At 36.9% G+C, this 20124-nt stretch overlaps 1 protein-coding gene and 1 long non-coding RNA gene across 18 annotated transcripts in view; one reads left to right on the top strand and one right to left on the bottom strand.

Moving 5' to 3' along the window:
* Nucleotides 1–20124, top strand: part of MYO3A (myosin IIIA) — a gene marked incomplete at its 3' end in the record, with an annotated part of 121803 nt that overhangs the window by 33461 nt on the left and 68218 nt on the right. For 12 of the 17 annotated variants that reach the window (XR_013947745.1, XM_080583258.1, XM_080583260.1 and 9 more), the window contains 6 exons: nt 305–404; nt 9931–9990; nt 13445–13521; nt 14783–14928; nt 16629–16694; nt 17285–17440. Coding sequence is in view for 16 of the 17 variants with exons in the window: in XM_080583258.1 (XP_080439384.1) it covers nt 305–404; nt 9931–9990; nt 13445–13521; nt 14783–14928; nt 16629–16694; nt 17285–17440 (605 nt within the window). Of the gene's footprint in view, nt 1–304; nt 405–1290; nt 1517–2071; nt 2174–2454; nt 2486–9930; nt 9991–13444; nt 13522–14782; nt 14933–16628; nt 16695–17284; nt 17441–20124 lie in introns of those variants that run through there. The other 5 variants (XM_080583262.1, XM_080583247.1, XM_080583253.1 and 2 more) reach the window with 4 other exon arrangements.
* LOC308191185 lies at nt 2308–7760 on the bottom strand. The gene is made up of 2 exons (XR_013947778.1): nt 7086–7760; nt 2308–5870 (listed from the first exon to the last, which is right to left on the bottom strand). It is a non-coding gene; the product is annotated as an uncharacterized lncRNA (long non-coding RNA).

Raw genomic sequence — 20124 nt, 5'->3', positions numbered from 1 at the left:
ATTGATAGGCTCTAGCAGTTTTCTTTGAGTTTATACTCTAAAGGTGTAATATATAGCATACATTTATAGTGCTTTTTTTCTGCTATTATCTTAAAATTTCTATTTGACATAAAGTTAAGCAATTAAAAATATATATTACTCATGGTGTGCCAAGAGTTTTTCCTGTAAGAATGACATCTCTGTGATTTTGGATTATATATATTTATTTTTTTCTCATAATTATCTGCTACTTTTTGTTTCTGTAAATGTAATATAGAGATCAGAGCTGTTAGTAGAAAGTTCATGGTTACATCTCACCTTCCAGGGACTTCAGCATTTGCATGAAAACAAAACTATCCACCGTGATATTAAAGGAAATAATATCCTTTTGACCACTGAAGGAGGAGTCAAGCTTGTGGATTTTGGTATGTTACATTATTTATGTATACAACCAATGTTGTACATTTGAAACATGGAAAATAAAATAGAGAAAACAAATCAGAAAAGATGAGTTATAATAACTTTTTAAGATTTTGAATTCTTCATTAAAAATCACTTGGGTAACGAGAGTCACTTTTTGACTGGATAGAAATTAATTATTCACAGACAGTGCTTTTAGAACTTTGGCTTTTCCAGCAATTTTTCTAATGCCATTTAAAAAGCATGGCTAAAGAGTAAGTTATAATACGTTGTTAGTAAGTGCCAAGTGCTTCAGGGCAGGCATAGTAAGTAAAGTGACAAAACAAGTTAATAGGTTCAAAATAAGGTTGATATTCAGATCCTCAGGGACTGTGTGCTGATTCAGTGAGGTTAGAAACTGATAGCCAAAAGCCTTATTTTGTAACTGAGAGGACTTAGAACTTAACAGAAATTGTGAAGAATGGGACAGTTCCATCTTGGTTATGTATACTTAATTTGTTTGATTTGAAATGAAACAAGGGGTACCACCTGAATGCAGCAAAAGGAGATATATTATGTAGGTAATTCCCACTTTCCAAATTCCGTGAAGAGTAATGGATTAGTGTTTGGCAAGTCTGAACCTAAGACATTATTTAAAAGGCTCTGCTCAAGTCTGCTAGATCTTAAATGATTCTTGAATGCTGTCATCTGGTTTCACCACCAGAAGGCAAGAAGCGGTGACACAGGTAAATGATGCTACCAGCTATTTCTCAGACATACCACAGTGATTTGCCTTAAAAAGTTTGACTGTTGTTTTATTTAAGGGGATTATGTAATTTTTCAGTGCTTCTTATTATGAACTGTTATTCTATGGTAGCACACTGTCTTCTAATGATTAAATTTAATTTATAGGTCACTACTTCATAGCACAGCAACCCGTTGTAAATGTCATGATTCCATTCAGAAGATGGAAAATTTTCGTTTTCCTTTACCCTCCTATCTTGTTAATGAGATTTATTTAATTGATACATAACAATTGTTTAAACTAACCATGGGATTTTAACTTCCGTTAGTCTAGTGTCTTCCTGCTAGTAGATTGTATTTGTACAACCCTCCTACTTCACACACAAAAACTCCACAACTATTAGGGTTACTAATTCTGAAAATGTATGTATTTATGTTCATTTTTTTTATTACTCAGATAAAATTTTCAGTTGCAAAGCCTCCAGATCTCATAAATTATTTGCCATACAGTTACTAGTATTTTCTGATTGTCTGGAAATTTAATGTGAGGCAAAATCAATATTTTTGCCCACAGGTTTTTAATGTGTCACAAATGCTATTTTTTAAGGTGCTGAAGGCAATTAGAGCTGTGGAGGATCAATGCTTTTGAAAATTAAATCACTTATGCAGATGTCAAAATGTACAAGCTTTAGGGGTGAGGACCTCAGTTCTTTGTCAGTTACTGCAATCTACTGCTAAGGCTGTAATTAAAAAATAATTTTAAAATCTTGTGGGAAAAGAATTGTGATGCCAAAGCATAGATGAGAATGTGTGCAATAAACATGCATACGTGCACACACATTTACGTGGGTTGAATAAGGGCCAGTAGTCCTTCTAAAGGAGTATAGGAAATGCACCCTAATTTAGAAATAAATAGAAACTTTCTCAAGTCTTTTTTTTTTCCCTAAAGCCAATCTGAAGCCAATAATGAGTATTTTCAAATGGGGAAAACTTATGCAGTCTTCACAAAACCATCAGGGAAGACCATTCACCCTTCAGGCTGATGTTTAAGGTATTCAGCTGGGATTTGGGAGGTTTGTGTCTTCTACTTAAGAGGATTTAAAACCACATTAATCAGATTTCAAGAGTATTTTTTAGCAAGGAATGTGATTTGATTAAAATCTCTCACGTTGACACAGCTACAGACTGTTGCATGTAAGTGTTTATTAGATCAGGGACTGAAACTCGTTGCCTTTTTTTTTTTTTTTTTTATACACAAAATAAGCCTGTGAATCTACAGGCTACAAATGATATAGATGCATGGACACAATCTCTTTCTTTCTTTCTCAGTAGGTACTCAGTGGAAACAACATTTTTATTTTAGGTTGAACCAACTATTACATAGGGCCAAACAAAGAAACACAAAACAACAACACAAATAATCACACAGCCCTTTCTAGCATGCCTGCAGCTTTTCCATTGTGTAGAGGGAAATGATGACAGTGGATTAGGGGCTCCTTTAACCAGGAAAGACTTGACAGAGGAAGTGAGCCCTTCCCAAGATAGTTCTGGCTGCACTGTTCTCCTACATGCTGGTTGATGATGAGATGATCCTGAAGAACCCTTTGCTCTCCTCCCTTGATACTCTTTATGCTGGTCTGTATTTATACAGGTGCATAAAACCCATATCTGAAAAACCGGCCTGTGAAGCCCTATGGAGCACAATACCAAAAAGGATGTTCTCCATCTGTATGTGTTGAGTGGTCATATTGAACTTGTGTTGCTGTGTCACTTTTTCATTCTGAATTACTATTAGGAGCTTCTAAAAGTCACAAGTGAAAAACAAACAAAAAAAAAAACAGTTAACTTTCAATGAATTGTCAACTTTGAGAATGACTTTTCTTTTCTTTGTTCTTTTTGTACTCACTGAACTTCAGTTATGAAATGTACCACCACGGTGAGTCCTTTCTTGCACAGCAGTACTGACTTTTTAGAAGCTTCATTTTGTGACACAATTTATACACATTGCCTTATGGTTGTTGTGTTATAGGCATTTATGTATACTGTGACCGTGGTTTCTGAATACTGCACAGTCTGCAATAGATGACCTTCACAGTGCCATACAAGGAGTTAGATTACTATAATTTCCAGCTACAGACTGAGGATCCGAAACCCTGAGAGACTGAGTTGCTTGATGTAATACAGAAAGTTTATGGAAAAGCTCTCCCAAAATCTTAACAGTCTTAACAACAAACTTAAAACAGTCTTAGCCATTTGTTAGCCTTTCATAGGCATATTGATAGTTAATGAGATTAGAAAGACTTTGAAGGAATACCATGGCATTGCCTCACCCAGGTTGTTTTGAAGAGTGAAATTTTTGCTTTCGCTCAAAGTTCTGCTGCAATATTGCTTAATCTGTATAGAACTCACCCCAGTATTATATTATTCTCACGTCTCCGAAACACCTTAATCCCAATTGAGGAATTAATGATCAAAACAAAGTAAGTGGGTTTATAGTATCTCTGTACCGATGCTTCTGGAGATAAATTGCTTATCAAGGAGCTAGCAGATAGATGTTTTAGTTTAAATTGTCCAAGCTAGAAGTTTGGAATACTGTTACCAGGGAAGCATCTTCTCCCCTCGCTTCCATCCAGTGTGATAACTTAGATCAGCAGAGATAAATAAAATCATTCTTTTTGACTACAGATAATGAGAAGTACCCAAGGGGATCAACACTACAGTTTCAGTCCCTGAATTCATTAGACTTCTAGATACATTACAAAATTTGTATTTTCCTCTGTGAGAGAAGGTTGACTGAACGCAATTTAACTACCTGAACATCTGTGGGAATTAGCTGCTTAGCTGTTATGGAGGAAAACCTTTGGGGAAGGATGTTGCACCTGAGAATCGCAACAATTATGCTCCCAGTTTCCCTCTGCTGTGTCAAAACAAATAATAAATAGCTGAACTTTTTTCAAGTGTAACTGCTATGTTTTCAGTATAGGATAGAGACTTCACAGAAAAATACACATTTGCATAAAAATAAATGTGCTGCAGCACTTTGAAGGATGAAAGCTACATAATATTAAATAAAAAGAGTTGGAGACAGACAAGGTGTGAAGCAAATCCCCTTTTTATAAATATTCTTAGTTATATTCACAGCTGCTCATTAGTTTTCCATGAAGGAAATGTTTTTGTTCTCACTTTTTAGAAGTCCTTTGGATATGTTTCTCAGATTTCTGGTTGCTTGCAGTTGATTCTTTATGTTAAAGAGGCAGTTTTCAAAAAAAAAATTTAGCCACTAAAGATGCAGATAAGCACTTAATAATTTTTTAGAAACTTCTATGACATAAATCCAAATGAATTAAATGCTAGATAACTTCTGAAAGTCTTGTGACCACTCTATCTGCAGCTTGTAGTGCCTGATATCTTTCAGTGTCTGACCTTGTTTCATCAGTTTAAAAAGTCACTTGCCTGAAGTTACTTGCATGCATAGCGTACCTCATCTGTAATAAAAATTCATATATTCATCTGCATCTTACAATGTGTGACCAATTTCATAGAGAGCTGAGTGTATAACATCTGCTTATGCTGACAAATACTTGCTTCTTTGAATAGTCCCTCTCAATTCAACTTCATTTCTTGAAATCAGGATGCTGTGCAGGGCTTTTCATGTATTAAATACAGTTAGTCTAAGACAGAATTCCCATTCCTTTGGAAATTCTGAAATGTCAAAAAATGTGCTGTTCCAAAATGGGAGAAAATAAACTTAGCTGTATTATTATTAGTGTTTAATTTTGTTCTGACAAAGACCGGTTTCATTTTCAAAGATTTGATGTATTTCTTAAATCCCCTGCCCTCCCAGTGAGTCTGGGATCTCGTAAGTCAGAGAGACTTTCATGCTTCTATGTTTTTGAAAGAAGAGGTCACAACTATCAGGAAGCTAGACAGGTTGATGATGTGTGGAGAATCACGTGTGAGGAAAGAACCGTTCTTATCCCAAAAGTTTTGAAACATCTAAGTCATGGGGCGAGTGATTCTTTTAGGTAAAAAGAGGACAGTGTAATGCTGACGGAAAATTCCTCTTCAGCTGTGTTTTTGAGGGTTGACCTTGTAGGCTGAGAGTCTTGAACAAGAGCAGAAGTAGCTTATACTTCTCTGGGACTGCTGAAGCCTGCTGTCACAGACTAGAAGTATCTCAGGATGAGCAGCTGTTGCCTTGGAAATGGCCAGAAAAGAACATATAAATTGTACTCTACCACTTAGATTTTCAGCACCGCTGTTCCTTGCTGAAGACCATGCCTGCCCATGCATCAGATGAAAATTCATACCACGTGTAATTGAAGTTACCACATGTTGAAGTTACTACCATGAAAGGTCATTGAAAAAGGGGCTGAGAAAGAGGAGAAAAAAAAAAGCCAGAGGTTAAATCTTGTTCTTTGGAATTTAAGCCTATTTCTAACTACAAGAGATCCCATGACTCTCCCAGTTCACCTAGTACTGTCACTGGGAGAAAGATGATATCAAAAAGGACTGTCACTATCCATTTTCAGTTTCTTAGGCATTTCACTAATGGTATCTAAACATCTCCATTGAAGTCTCTGGCTGAGCAATACATAGGAAGGTTCCAAGTTTGCTGTGGGTAAAACAGGTTCCAGTGGAAGACATGGAAAGAAGGTAATGCATTCTCACTGCTGCTGGCAGATGGTGGAAAATTACAAAGTGTTCTGCACGCAGTTAATAGAATGACTTCAAGGGTTCCTTTAGTACTGTGGATAAAGAGATCACAATTTGCATAATTAAAACATGTATTGCAACATTAATGGAGCATATTTATAAAGTATATTTATAATGAAGATGTTTTTTGTATTTCAGACACGCTTAGTTTGTATTTTTCTGCTTTTTCTTCAGAAGAAGTTTTGCACTTAAAAGTTGTGTGTGAATATTGTCTTGGCATTCCAAATGCAGTTTCAGATATCCTCCTGTGCATGTAGCTGACACGATTTTAGCATGGATGTATAGTAGCCTAACAGATTAGCCTAACAGCAGGTTTAACTGGAGTATGACTCATTGGGGAAAAAGTGGATTAGGAAAGAGAATACTGCATTACTTTTAGACATATTGGAAAGTGACATTACTTTGATTAATACTTGAACTATTTCTTCCGTGTACTATGAAAACTCAGATAAACACAGGTCAGCTTTTGTGTGAACTATTTCTTCCATGTAGTTTGGAAACTGCAGATAAATGGAGGTCAGCTTTGTGTTTGGAATGTAATAGGGTTGTTATTTTGCTACGGAGAGAATGATCATTCTTCTTTTAAAGCCATTTGAAGTCATCCAAAGTTAAGAGACGAGAAAATCTGAAGTTGACATTTCTGGATGGCCTTCTTACTATTCAAAATTGCAATTCTGTGAAACAAGCCGAATGTAGGACATGGTCTTTTTGGTAGTGTATTTTTAATGAATTAATTTCTGCTTTAAAATGCATACATAATTTCATTTAGGTAATACTAAATGAAGGTATTCAGTTCATTTCATAATTCAGTTTAGTTCATAAATTAAATTTCTTGGTTATTCCCCACCCCAAAAGAATTTGTAGTAATTCTGCCAGCATTCTCTGTGATGATTCAGTAGTGGTATGCTACCCCTTTCTTGCAGATTATGAAATATTGGTACTGCTTTACTATGATCAGTGATCAGTAACAGTTGGTCACTATAAGTCAGGTTGCATGGGTGTTTTTGTTTTGTTTTGTTGCATGATATTCATGCCTATTCTGATGCAGAAATATAGCCCAAATCTCTAAAATTCACTGACTATATTAAACAGGTTAAGTGTTTTTGAAGTATTGATGAGCCAGCATCTACTGTAATGAAAAACCAAGAATAGTAAAATCAGCATGTCCAAAATATTAGGGCCAATCTCAAAGTAATTAATAAGCCCATGGTAAGATTTCAGCTTAATAGATCTGCTCAATTACTCACCTCTCCTGGTTTACTGATGCACAGAAGAGGTTCCTTCCTCTGGTCCTGTGGGGAAAGCATCTGAAATCATGGGTCAGAGGTTGGAGAGGGAACCACAGCATTGAGTCTTTCACCATGACACCTCACCAACTCTCACGTTCCCTTGCTGTGACAATGCAGTGGCCTCTCCCTGCCGTTACCACGCTTGGTACATGTAGTTTGTTGACTGATCACAGATCAGTTTAGCAAGCCTTGTGTGACACGTGGCACTGGAGAGGGACAGAAGGCTTACAGCACTGTACTGCAAATGCTTGCAGTATAGGTTAAGCTGCATGGATTACAAGTTGAGAGCCACCTTGTGCTCGATGGATAGGTTGAAAAGTCAGTTATGAGTGATCCAAGCTGGAGTACTGTGGCATTTCGGGAAAGGTTGGTTTAATCTCTGCCCTTTTTAATATATTATAATGATTTCCAGCTTTGTATGTCCTGCTGACATTGAAGAGGAGCTCAGCATGACCTTGAGTAGTTTTCCAAACTTCTGTAGATTGCTTGTTCTGGAGTAGTCAGAATACCCTATTGTGTCTCCTTCTTCTTGCCCCGCATTAGCTATAAATGCTGTATGAATCATTCTGCAAAAAATGAAACAATTAATTAAAATAATTTCATTTGAATGTATTCAAAAATAAAAATAAAAATCTTTCTGCCTTTAGCTTACTTTAAGCAATGAGTCATAGCAAGACTTGTATTTGCCTTAGTCATTCTAGCATGCATCCATAATAGAGCTGTCTGCTTCACCGGTTCAGATCAAAAACAGGCTATTATTGTGTTGTCATTTCTGCATACCATATAGCATGACACTCACATGTTACTTTTAAAAAGCATTTACTAGGGGTCTTCTATGAGGGCTCAAAAGGGGAAAAAAAAAAAAAACCTTTGAAGAAAGCTTTCTTCATGAGCAGCTTGTCAAAGTGCTTTGAACCCAATCGAAGTAGTAATTCCAAATTTTTCAAACCAGGGTCAGCAGGGATAAGATGGATTGCATTGACTTGAGCTGTGGAATATTTTCTTTGGTGAATGTTTAATTCTTTGTCAAAGGCTTAGTCTTAAAAAAATTATTTTATGGGCCATGGGTGAATGAAAACCTTTGTGCTGTCCAGTAAAAACAAAAAAGAAATCACGTGGCCAAGTGCTGTACCCAGAATAAGCTGTTCACTTGGTCTTTTATATGTTTTGTGTTTTTTTTCCCTACTAATTCTCATAAAGATGTCACTTTTAAACATTCAAGAAGCTTGACATAGAATGCTGGTGTCAAATGCCAGAGACGCATGAAGCAAAAAAAATAGCACTTTCTGGCCAGCAGAGACTTCTTGGTTTTCTCCAGGGTCACAAAATATACATCTCTTGAGCCCTTTTCTCAGTCAGCCCAGACCATTTTGCATCTGAGGATGTCAAGAAGGGCCATCTGGAAAGTATGCTGCAATGCTCTTTTTTTTTTTTGAGGTGAGGTAGTTCTAGAATTCATTGAAAGTCTCATTGACTTTTTTCATTTTTACCGTTTTTACCTGAAAGTTGAACCCAGTGACTCAATTTGAACTGACGTATTTTTGTCCTTAGGTGTTTTAAATATTCTGTCACATCAGCATGGGTATTGCTAGTAACCCAGATAATCTTAGCAGGTAAAATATGTCATTCATATAAGGAGAAAATCTCCTTTTTTTTTTTTTTTTTTTTCCAGTCACAGAGTAAAAATTCCTCTTGGGTCTCAAAAGTGGTAGTCAGTTTGAATCCAAATATATAAGGAAGGCAACATCTAAGAAGGAGGACTTTCCTCACCAGCATACTGCACCAGATTGTGTCTAGCTGCACAAATCCCTAAGGCTCCAGATAAGAGTCGTTCTCCTCACAAAATCCACCCGGCCAATTGTGCATCAGGAAAACAAATGTTCCTGTGCATCTCTTTCAGGAAACCAGCTGAAGCCCTGAAGCATGAGATTTGATTAGAATCATTAGCCTTGTGCTGAATTGAACTGTCAGGAGCATGTGGAGGGCAGCCCGTGGTCACCTGCTCTATCCAGGGCCTTGGAGAAATGGTGCAGTCAGAATTGTAGGCTTGGGAAAGCTTGAGTATGCCACCGAACCATCCTGCCCAGTCTCCTGTAATACGAAAGTCCTCATATTTCTTAAAGAAGCTGTATTAAAACTTTATAAATCATTTATAAAAGATTACTTTTGTCACAGATGTAGTGAACGTTCTGCTTTTTTTAGGTCACTGATTGCTGTTTTATCATCTGTATGTACCCTACAATGATTCTGTATCTTATTTAGGATTTTCATTTTGTTCTCTATATACTTAAAAGTGCCTTTTCTTTGTCTTTAATCCATGTGGTGAATTTACTGGGAAAGCCACTGGACTTTGATTTCTTTAGTTCTCTGTGTACATGACCTATATTTTTAAGTTTATATTATACATTCATTGTTTTTTATCCCCCATTTACTTCTTGCCTCCTAGTTTTATGTTAAACACCATGGATTTTTCAACTCCTAAGCAGTTCATGTACATGGTCTTCCTGGATGCTAAGCTTTTGATCTTTCTGGATTTGTAAAGCGCTGTTTGGTTAGCTTTTGGACATGCCCTATTTTAGTTCAAGATCTGCATCTGGAATGTGTGTTTTCCTGAGTGTTTGGGAAAGTCTAGTTTTCCAGTTTCCTTGTCTTCATAATCTATTTCATCATTAAAACATCATTTGCATTAAGGCAATATATAAGGGCAGGGGATGTGGTGACAAAGGACATGGGAAATGCTGAGGCAGTCAGTGTCATCTTTACCACAGTCTTTACTTGTGAAATTTATCTTTGGAAATTCCAGGTCTCTGCCACCAGTGGGAAAGTCTTGAGCAAGGAAAAACCTGTGGTAGAGGAGGATCAGGTTAGTGAGCATTTAAACAAATTACATATACAGAAGTCCGTGGGGACCTGGTGGGATGGACCCATGAATGCTGAGGGAGCTGGTCAATGACATTGCAAGGCCACTCTTGATAATCTTTGAAAGGTCTTAGAAATCAGGAAAGGTTCCTGAAGACTGGAAGAAGCTATTGTCACTCCTGTCTTCAAGAAGGGCAAAATGGAGGATTTGGTTCACAGTCCTTTTCAGGAGGGGGGCTGTTTTCACAAAGGGGATGCTTTGTTAGGGGAATGGACACTGAAGGCACAAATGAAAGAGGGTTATGAAAGAAGTAGACAAATGCAGTGAGATACATAGCGTGTAAGCCCTTTGAGGTAGCTTGTGTGTTTTTATGTACAGATGCAGTACCTAGTGTGCAAGAAATGCAGTCTCCCTGCTGTGTGCAAAATGTCAATTTAGCAGAATTTGCTGGGGCTCGCAATTCCCCCATTAACATCAACCAGTACAACGTGCATACTTCTGTCACAGAGCATAATCATAAAACGGTGTTGTACAGCCTCCCAATTTAGATCAGAACAGTGTCTGCTCAGATTGGGTGCAAATATGAGACAAATCCTTCCTAATAATAGGGAGATCATTTCTGCCCTATTTTTTCTTTATTGAACGCTAAGGTCATAAGTAGGTGGCTTTGCTTTCGGTGTTATTCCTATATGCCAGTTTTTGTAATGAAAAGCTTATCTAATACTCATGGTGTAGGTTTGCTAATTTTCATATTTTTAACTAGTAAACTAATGCCTGAAATAAGCACGTAAAGTAAAAAATATACTTTTCCAAATGTTTTCTTTTGCACATTAGAAAAGATACTGTAGTGTGCATTGATACTATTAATGCATTTATTTATTAAGACATTTGTTTTCATAAGATTTACAATATCTCTGTAATAAAATATTGCTTTGTGACGTATTTTTAAATCTCCATAGGAGAATATCTGACTCCTTTTGCAACAAAGCAGTAGTAAAGGAGATGGAGGAGGAGCAAGATGTTATTGTTAGAAAATGTACAAGTTAAAAAAAGCTGGCCAGCTATATGCTTGACTGGTTACTGAAATGCTGGAAGAAATGTTACTAAGTGTAGAATTACATCATCTTTCCCCTATACACAGAAAAAGCCCAAGGAAATATCATTTTTCATAAGACCTACACTCCATAATCTGAAATGCCACTTTTCTGCTAAGAGCAAAAGGATAAAAACAAACAAACAAAGCCCACCAAAAAAAAAAAAAAGAGCCTAAAGAAAGTAGTAGTGAACAATTCAAATTCAATCAGCTTTTTACTGAAGTAAAAAAAAAAAAAAGGGAGGGGAGGGTTCAGAAAGGAAAAAATCCTTCAGTTTATTTAATAATTACAGTTCAAAGAGAAAATAAATGTGCATAGACAGAGAAGATTGTGCACATTAATGTTCTTTTTATATTTGGCTTCTTATCTCCACAGAAAGTTATGACACTGGAATAATAAAAATTCAGTTAGTGCCTGCCTTCGCCTGCAGATCTAAATCCCAGCTCCTGTTCCAAGACTACAAAAAAAGAGCTTAGCATAGGAGACTCCCACAACATCTAAAAAGAGACAGTAGCCTCCTTTCCCTCTAAAAGCAAGGATCACGTAATGATGTCCTTTTGTATCACTACGATGGTGACAGACCCATGGTGACGTGTGCTTACTCCTTGCTTTCTGAATGATGTGTTTTGCTGGAGGTTGGGAATAGCCAGGGACTCTGTGAGCCAGAAGCCAGACATCAGACAGCTCCTCGATGTAGCAAAAACAAAGCCCCTGCTTAGCTGAGCTTGCAGCAGGGTTGATGGACTTTATGCTTAACCTCAGATTTTCCTGCTTTCCTTGGTGCAAACACTGTTTTGGAATTTCTACAGGCATGCACAGAGGAAGAGAATCAAGTTTCTCATGCTTGGAGTAAAATACAGGGAGGCAGCCCCAAAGGCAACAGTTGTGTTTCTCTCAAAGGAATAGGCTGACTTGGAAATCAAGATCTTGCTGCCTTATTTTCAGCCGTTATGTATGTTTCTGTGATAGACAAATGCAGATAATTTTTTGATCAGGGCTGAACACTTCGCTTTAGAGCAAAAAGCAGATCAAGCCCTCTGCAGTTTCTTGACTTCCAACTGAAAACAAAACAAAACAAACAAAAAACAACAATTATAACCAGATATAGGTTTAGTGAGAGTATTTCCACTGGGCCGTTGATGTGAGTTGCGCCCGTTATGAAACAGCCACAGGGTTTTCAGGAAAGTAAAGTCAAGCATATTGAAACCAGAGAATACAACGAGTTAAAACTGGCCAGTGGTGCTCAGTGGAGCTAGTGGAGCTACACATTTCAGAAGACAAAATGGTACTCACAGAGTGAAACTGAAGCTTTTTGTTTTCTGAACAAGAAAATAAGCTTATGTATGAAGGCAAAATAAATGAGCTTCAATGTCAATCAGAATAAGGTTGGAAAAAGGAGTAGAAAACAGCATCTTTCATCCCATCCTTGGTATTGGCGCTTCAGAATATGATTTTGGTGGACTTCACAGTTGGCTATGACTCATAAACAGTTCAGGCCTTACTAGCTGAAGGGCTGGTTTTCTACACATGTTGTGCTCTCCCCTTTGCACACACTAGAGGTATTTCCAACCCTTACTTCCATACAACTTATATTTAAGGCAGGAAATGGGTGGCAGGCAGATCAGAAGTTCGCTGTAGCCCACTAGAATTTCTAATATTTCAGTGTGTCTTTTAATCTAAAACCGAAAAGAATGTTTTGATTTCAGAATTCACTTTCCAACTCATGGCCTGAAATAGTTAATTCCTTAAACTGCGGCTCATGTTGCAAAGCTGATTTGCAGGCATTTGATGTTGCTTTGAGAATGGGGAGACTTCTGTTTTTGTAAGCATTTTGATGTTTCACCATTTTGTTGTTTCTTCTTTATGGTAGAACAGCTAAAAGATGCAGATAAGTATCATTTATAGTGCTTAACCTGAAATATATAAATAATGAAACGGAGGTCTAGTGTCAGTAATGAGCTTTAAAAGTAAAAAAGAAACAGTGGGATGTAGAGGGGTTTTTTTTTTTTTTTTTTTTTTTAACCTCATGAAATGCTTTACTGCTCTCCTAAAACAGGATACAGAAAAACGGTAATTAGCCAGTCAAAATATATGGAGTCAGATTACTAATGAAACTTTCATTTGGGACTAAAATCTCAGTCCTGCTGAAGTTGCTGGAATCGAAGGATGTGCAGAGCCTGAGCTGAAGTGCTCAGTACCCTTGAGGATTGGGCCTATAGCAGAGAACTGGAAAGATAACATTGAAATTCACCTGCAAAGGAGGTCACAGCATGACAAAACCAGACCAGGATGGTACCATTCAGAAGAACAGTCTTGATGGAAATAGCAGTTGCTCTGATGATAGCTTCCCTTCGTTCTTCCAGGTGTGTCTGCTCAGCTGACCAGCACCCGTCTCCGCCGGAACACCTCCGTTGGCACCCCGTTCTGGATGGCTCCAGAGGTTAGATTCAAGTTTCAAAACATTTTGTCAGTGGTATTCAAGCTGCCACATTCTGCATTTCTGCTCTTTCTCTGTCTTTCTTCCTGAATACTGGACCTTTCAAAGCATATTGCTATTTCTTTTGGTGAAAATGTGTTTTTAAGCTATATTCTTAAATGTTTGCAAGGATTAAGTTAAGAGGGTCTTTATTTTGAAATTAAAAAGTTAAAGTGAGGGAGCAAGAAGTTGAATTGCTTACTAAAATGTTTAAGAGGAAAGAGTACTACCATCGATCCTTTCCAACTTTTCAGACTATGCCAGGCATCTCATCTTCCCTTGGGTGGAAGGAGTCTAGGGTGGTACTGTGTTATGTTATAACTTATACTTTTAAAATTCTACACCTGGACAGTTTTTAACACATCATATTCATAGCTGACAGCAAGAAATGAAAGACGTTATTTTGAATAAATAAGATGTATTATGCATCTTTGGTGATTTTTCCAGCCTGAAACTGAAAAATATAAATACGCATTTTAAGATGAGGCAGGAAAAAATTTAGTTATTAATAAGCCTATACACTTAGTCTATTTGTGTGCACACAAACACATGTACACACACATACCTATACATCCATTTATAACACATGAAATTACTCTGTCTATATTCATGTATGTTTATAAACATGCTTTATTTATACACATTTGCTTAGGCCTGTAGGTAATTCAGCTGGCATTGTGAATGAACCAAAATATCTATGAAATTAAATATATTTGCTGTAATATCTGGTAGCAACCACATTCTTGATAAATTGGCTTCATCTTTAAATTGTCTGAATTGGCTGAATAAGAACCCAATGGGAAATAATGAATTCAACTCCTACTTTCCTTCTTGTTTCACTTTATACAAAGAGCAACACAACTCCATTAGTTCTTTTCAGGAATAATCCACAGATAAGAGGTTTATGGTTGCTGAGTTTCCTTTTTCTTCCCTCAGCCATGGGTGCAATTTTCCACCTTCAACTAAATAAGCTAAGGATTTACACCCTTTTGTCAGATCAGGGGACATCTGACCAGATAGCAGCCTGGTGTTCACAAAAGACCTACCTTCTGTAGTTTTAACCTTGCTTTTTCAGCCTCAGGATGTTTTAACTTCCTAAATGTGTGCAGTTCTGTTTATTTCACCCACTATCTTCATCTTGTAAGAGATTCCCTCAGCTGTGGGCATGCTGTTAAATTCAGACATTTGACTGTACAGTGACAGACCAAGTCTTTTCCTCTAACAGGTGATTGCCTGTGAGCAGCAGCTAGATAGCTCCTATGATGCCAGATGTGATGCGTGGTCACTGGGTATTACTGCAATAGAGTTGGGAGATGGGGATCCACCCCTTGCTGATTTGCACCCTATGAGGGCACTCTTCAAAATACCAAGGTAATATCTTGATGTGTTTATTTCTTGCCAGGCTAGGCTGAACTTTCTCCATTAGCAGGTACTTTCTTCAAACTTAGACTATTTAAGTATGTACCATTTCTTTACATTATTTATACTAGGAGAAGGTTAGAAATACTCTGTCCAGATATATTTTCTGAAGACTCAGATTCAACCATGCGCACCCATTGAGAAGTTCAGAGATGATTTGTCTATATTTGAGACAAAGCCAGAAATTTTTTTCTCTGCGGACTGCTGCCCAATATGCACAAGCACAGGACTCAGCTGAGTCCCATATACCCTATTCTCACATATTCTCATTCAGATGTGTTATGATAGGAATGTAGAGCCTTAGTGGGCCAGTGTGGCAAACAGGCCTCACAGCTGTCCTCAAGAGTTAGCACATGTCCTTTGAAGCAAGGTGTTGTTCCACCACTCACATAGATTTAGTCCCCTACCTTTGATTAGCTTGTGCTGCTCCCGCCAGCTGCAGCGTTGCTGTCCTCAGGCAGTGTATCCAGGAACTTGTTTTGCACTTTCTGTGAAGCTGGAGATAAAAGTACCCAAACTACCACTTACAGTGTTTCAAACAACATCAGTCTCAAAGACTAAAGGGGATGATCATACAGCAGCTAGTGGATTTCACTCTAGCAGCTGAAGTAATACCGCAACATTTGAGGCCACATAGCATATATCAGTGCTTCAAGTCCTTTTCAGCCAAGTTACCCAAATTGGTTTAAATTACCTTCAATTTTAAGAAATCTTGTCTGACTTGACACCGAAGCAGAACGTGAATGCTCTTCTTACCTCTGTTTTCTACAGGAAAAGCAGTAACAAACTTTTGTGGTGAGTAATTTTAGCTAGACCTTCAAAAGGCCATCTAACTTATACCCTTAGAAATAGTGGGTGCCTTTCTTCCCTGGAGCAAATATAAGATCAATACCTTTTAACTTCATTAAGAAAAACATGAAAGCGCTAGAGTTAACATCAAGCAGCACTTGAAGAAAGCAGTTGCAATGACTAACCAGAAATAGACAGAAAAGAGTCACCTCATCTGTAGCTGATTCCTTTTGTCCAAGTGACTACACTTGGTAGAAAGGGCATTTCTGAATCGAAGAAGACTGTTAAAACAATCAGAATCACATTAACACCTAGAAAAAACAGCTTTAACTCAACTCAAAGAAAGAAGTATGTATCTACAGTATATCTGTATCTAGTCCTTCAGTTGACTTCTGATTATTTTCTGATGAATCAGAAATAGTTAATAAAGAGCTACTCTCTTCCAACACCTTGTTCAGCAATCTGATTAATTCAGTCCTTCTGGAAAAACTTAAAATAGATTTTCTTTTAAAAATTCTCTTAAGAAAGTATATTGTTTCAGGCTCGAAAAGAGAAACTTGCCATTATAAGTGAATAGTGATTAATGGTTTGTTATTTACATTTCTGTTTATTGATTAATTGAAAAAAAATACAGTAATTCTTGGCTACGCTTGGTAGATCATCTCCTTGCTATTTCTTCTTCTTAGTTATGTAAAGCAGGAGAACCACCAAGGTATTGTGTCATCTGCCCATGCTCCTTTTACCAGTGGAAATCGATATCTTTTTTTTAGTGGCCTTCTAAAACTCATTACTCAGCCTGCCTTCACACATTGTTGTTGTCAACTGAGTAGCTTATTAACTTATTGTCACACTGACCTTTGCAGGAATCCTCCTCCAACACTACAGCAGCCTGAACTGTGGTCATCCGAATTCAATGACTTCATTAACAAGTGCGTAACAACTGAGGCCACTGTAACTGAATATGGAACGTGTAAATGTCAGGTGTAAAATATCATTGTACTCTCTGTGGAAATGTGTTGCCGCTAATATTTTTCTTACTCTGCTTCCTTAAATTGTAAAAATGAGAAATGTTTTGGGTTGGTGTTCTTTGTAGATATGTAACGGTTTTTATGTTAAGATTTTGCGAATGAATGAGCTCTAAATTAGGTGTCCTAGATTAGCCTGGACACTTGAAAATAAGAGTTTTACCTAAGGAGTAATCAACATATGCACTTCTAGGCTGTAACTGTACTTTTACTTTGGCTTTTGAATGAGGCTCCAGGTTTGAAACATGAAATAACATGCTAATACACTTGATACTTCTGCTTTTCTTATTTCTTAATTTAAAGAGTATTTAGTTTCAAAAAGGAGTGATTTAACTTCTTAGCCATATCAATTCTGTGAAAACGTAAAGTTTCCAGTATGCAGCTGTTATGATTAAGATGGATGTATTTATTATGTAGGTATGAATGAACTACAGACAGGCACTTCAAAACTTATCAGTGAGCCCTGAATGATGATACGTTTTTTGTCAGCACAGGTGCTTGACTAAAGATTATGAGAAGCGCCCAACAGTATCTAGTCTTTTGCAGCATGATTTTATTAAGCAAATTGAAGGAAAGGAAAACGTGCTACAAAGGCAACTCATGGAATTTATCGATGTTCATCAACAAATGGGAGTCACTGAAAAGGCAAGGTAAAAATAGCTACAAAGTAGAACAGTTGTACAGCCTTTATACTTTCACTGTTTCCAAATGGCTAGTGCTCAGAGAAAGATTCACCTCTTATAACTTCAGCTGACTGAAAAATGGGGTGTTTAATTTTGGGGACCCCCTGTAGAGCCAATGGAAAGCAAGGGACGTCATGATTCACGGGTGGGACAAGACAGTCTTTAGAAGTGCCCCCCCTTTTTGCTGTGACTCTAGATACAGATTAGCTTTCAGAAAGGTAAGGTTAGGGTAGGTGAATGTTTTGAGTTCTCTTACATTTCCGTGGTTGATGTTTAGTTTGAGTGTGCTAAAAGCAAGTAATTAACTTCTTGCAAGAATCAGATGCTACTGACTGAAACCACTAACAGTGGTACCAGGATTTGATTTGCAAATTAAAAAATATTTTATAAAATGTTTGTCTTATTGAGTAGATGTTTTCTTTTTTCTATTAGTATTTAGTAGTATCAATTCTGCATAAATCACTTGGCACCTGATGAATTTTATTTCAAACAAATGAAAATGTCCTGGCTCAATATTGCAATTAATTAAAAAAAAAAAATCCACTACACTAAAATAGTGTGTCAAATGTGAAATGCAGTAGAAGATTAGTATTGATATACTGCTGGTGTGATGTCTGCTGTGCTTCAAGGTAAATGATGATAGATATTTTTAAAATGGAACATAAAATCTAAAAGACATTTTGACATTATGAACTATATGGAAAAAAAATTACTAAAATCTGCCACATTTACTTTTACACATATTTATAGTAACAATATATACGACAGTCTTCAGTTCTGATTTTGAAGAATTTTATGATATACTCTGTCATTTGAGGATAATAATAATAAATATATTTCTAAATATTTTTTCATGTTCAGGCTTTTTCAGACTCAGTGGGAGTGGATGTGAAATGAGCAGAAGTTTCTCTTTTCTGGCATTTCTGTGAAAACCTATGCAGTTGACTTAAATTTAAGCCTCAGACTGGATTTGTATGTTCTGTATGGTACATACTTGACATTTGCTTAATCCAGAAAGATTCTGAAACTGAAATTAGCTATTTAGATCGTGCTGAGCACTCAAACAATGCCCCAGACTTATATATGTATATTTATAAAACCCGGCACAATTAAATGTGGTAAAATAAATCCAAAACCCTAAGCAATATGAACTTAAATCCTGATAACACTTGTGACACTCGTCCTTTCAATGCCTCAGTCATTTTTGAAAATCAGGCTTCTAAGTCAGTTGAGTATTTTGAGCTTTTTTACACATTTTGTAATACTTATGTTTTCTATTAAGTCCTATTCTTTGTTGTGTTTTTTTTCTAAAACTTCATTTTTCATCAAGCAAATTACATGATCTTTCTTTTCCTATACAAGCCAAGCATAAAGAAAGTGGCCCAATTTGCTTGTGCACAGAGCAGTCAAATGGCAGAGGAGCAGAACAATCTGTTGGCACTTTCTCTGTCCTGTTTAGACTGTGGTTTTTTAACTGACTGCTCTTCACATGAGACAGAGTTTAAGGGAGTATATTACTATAAATCTCATTTACATTGATTTAACTAAATCTATTCCTACCTGAGATTACTGAAGGTAGTATGAAAGACTGCAAGTAAAAGTCACATTTTACAGTCACTGTACATATAGTCACTTCAGCTTTAATATGTTTATTGATATGTTTTTTAATATGTTTATTGGTTACATTTGTAGGAAGATTGCCTTTTGCTAGCAGTGAATGCATAAAAAGATTAGCCATCTCCCAGAAACAGCACGAATACCCATTGTAATATCTATTGTTATTCCTGTATAAGCAAGAACAGCAGTAATTGTTTTCCAGTCACTGCAATTGTAGTAAATATAACATTTCACTTTAGAAGAAACTAGAATCCCAGGCCTGGAAAGGACGTTAATATAGAACAGCATTGTTTTCTTCTGTTGAACAGTAAAACGATTGTACAAAGATCTCTTAATTCAGTCGTTGTACTTCTTAAAAAGTCTTTAAATCCAAATTTGATATATCTTCTGACCTTCGATCTGCACAGAGCAAATGGTGTAAGCAGAAGTCTGTGCAGAATTATCAAGTAAATCTCAGAGTCAAGACACAGGCTGTGTAATGACTAGTCACAGGGCTTTGTCTTAAAATCTCCTGGCTTTCTTTTCTTGATTAGTCTGTTCTGGGGCTGTTTGTACACTGCTGTGTTAGGGCCCTACTGTGGGATTCTTGAACTTTCACCAGTTGCTGGCAACTTTCTTTGTAATGCTCCATCCTGATCTCCATCTGTCTCTCTCAGTCCCTAATTTGAAGGCAAAGTTCTCCTGCTGGCTGTCACTGGGAGGCAGGTAGTTAAAGGGATGAAAGAACCCTTCCTTCCACTGAGTGGAGAAATCCTTTTGCTTGTGTAGTGTTATGTAAATGGGCATAGTGTATAAACTCAAGAAATTTGGCTGGTTCTGTGGTTCTGTGAAACTTGGTAGTGTTGGCTTAAAGCTGGAAGTAAGGAATCCAGTTATTTTCTCAATATGTGTTTCCTCTCCTCTTCAAATTACACTTTATTAATACTTTTTTTTTTTTTTTTACTAAAAAAGAAATGAGTAAAACCCTTGAAAATTAATAGCTGAGGTCCAGCCAGCCACTGGGTCTTCCCATGTCCACTATTCTTTTTCACTCT

The sequence above is a fragment of the Anser brachyrhynchus genome, assembly GCF_964034855.1.
Source record: "Anser brachyrhynchus genome assembly, chromosome: 2".
Classification (NCBI taxonomy): Eukaryota; Metazoa; Chordata; class Aves; order Anseriformes; family Anatidae; genus Anser; species Anser brachyrhynchus.
The sequence above is the reverse complement of the archived record's forward strand: the minus strand, read 5'-3'. Positions and strand labels throughout refer to the sequence as shown.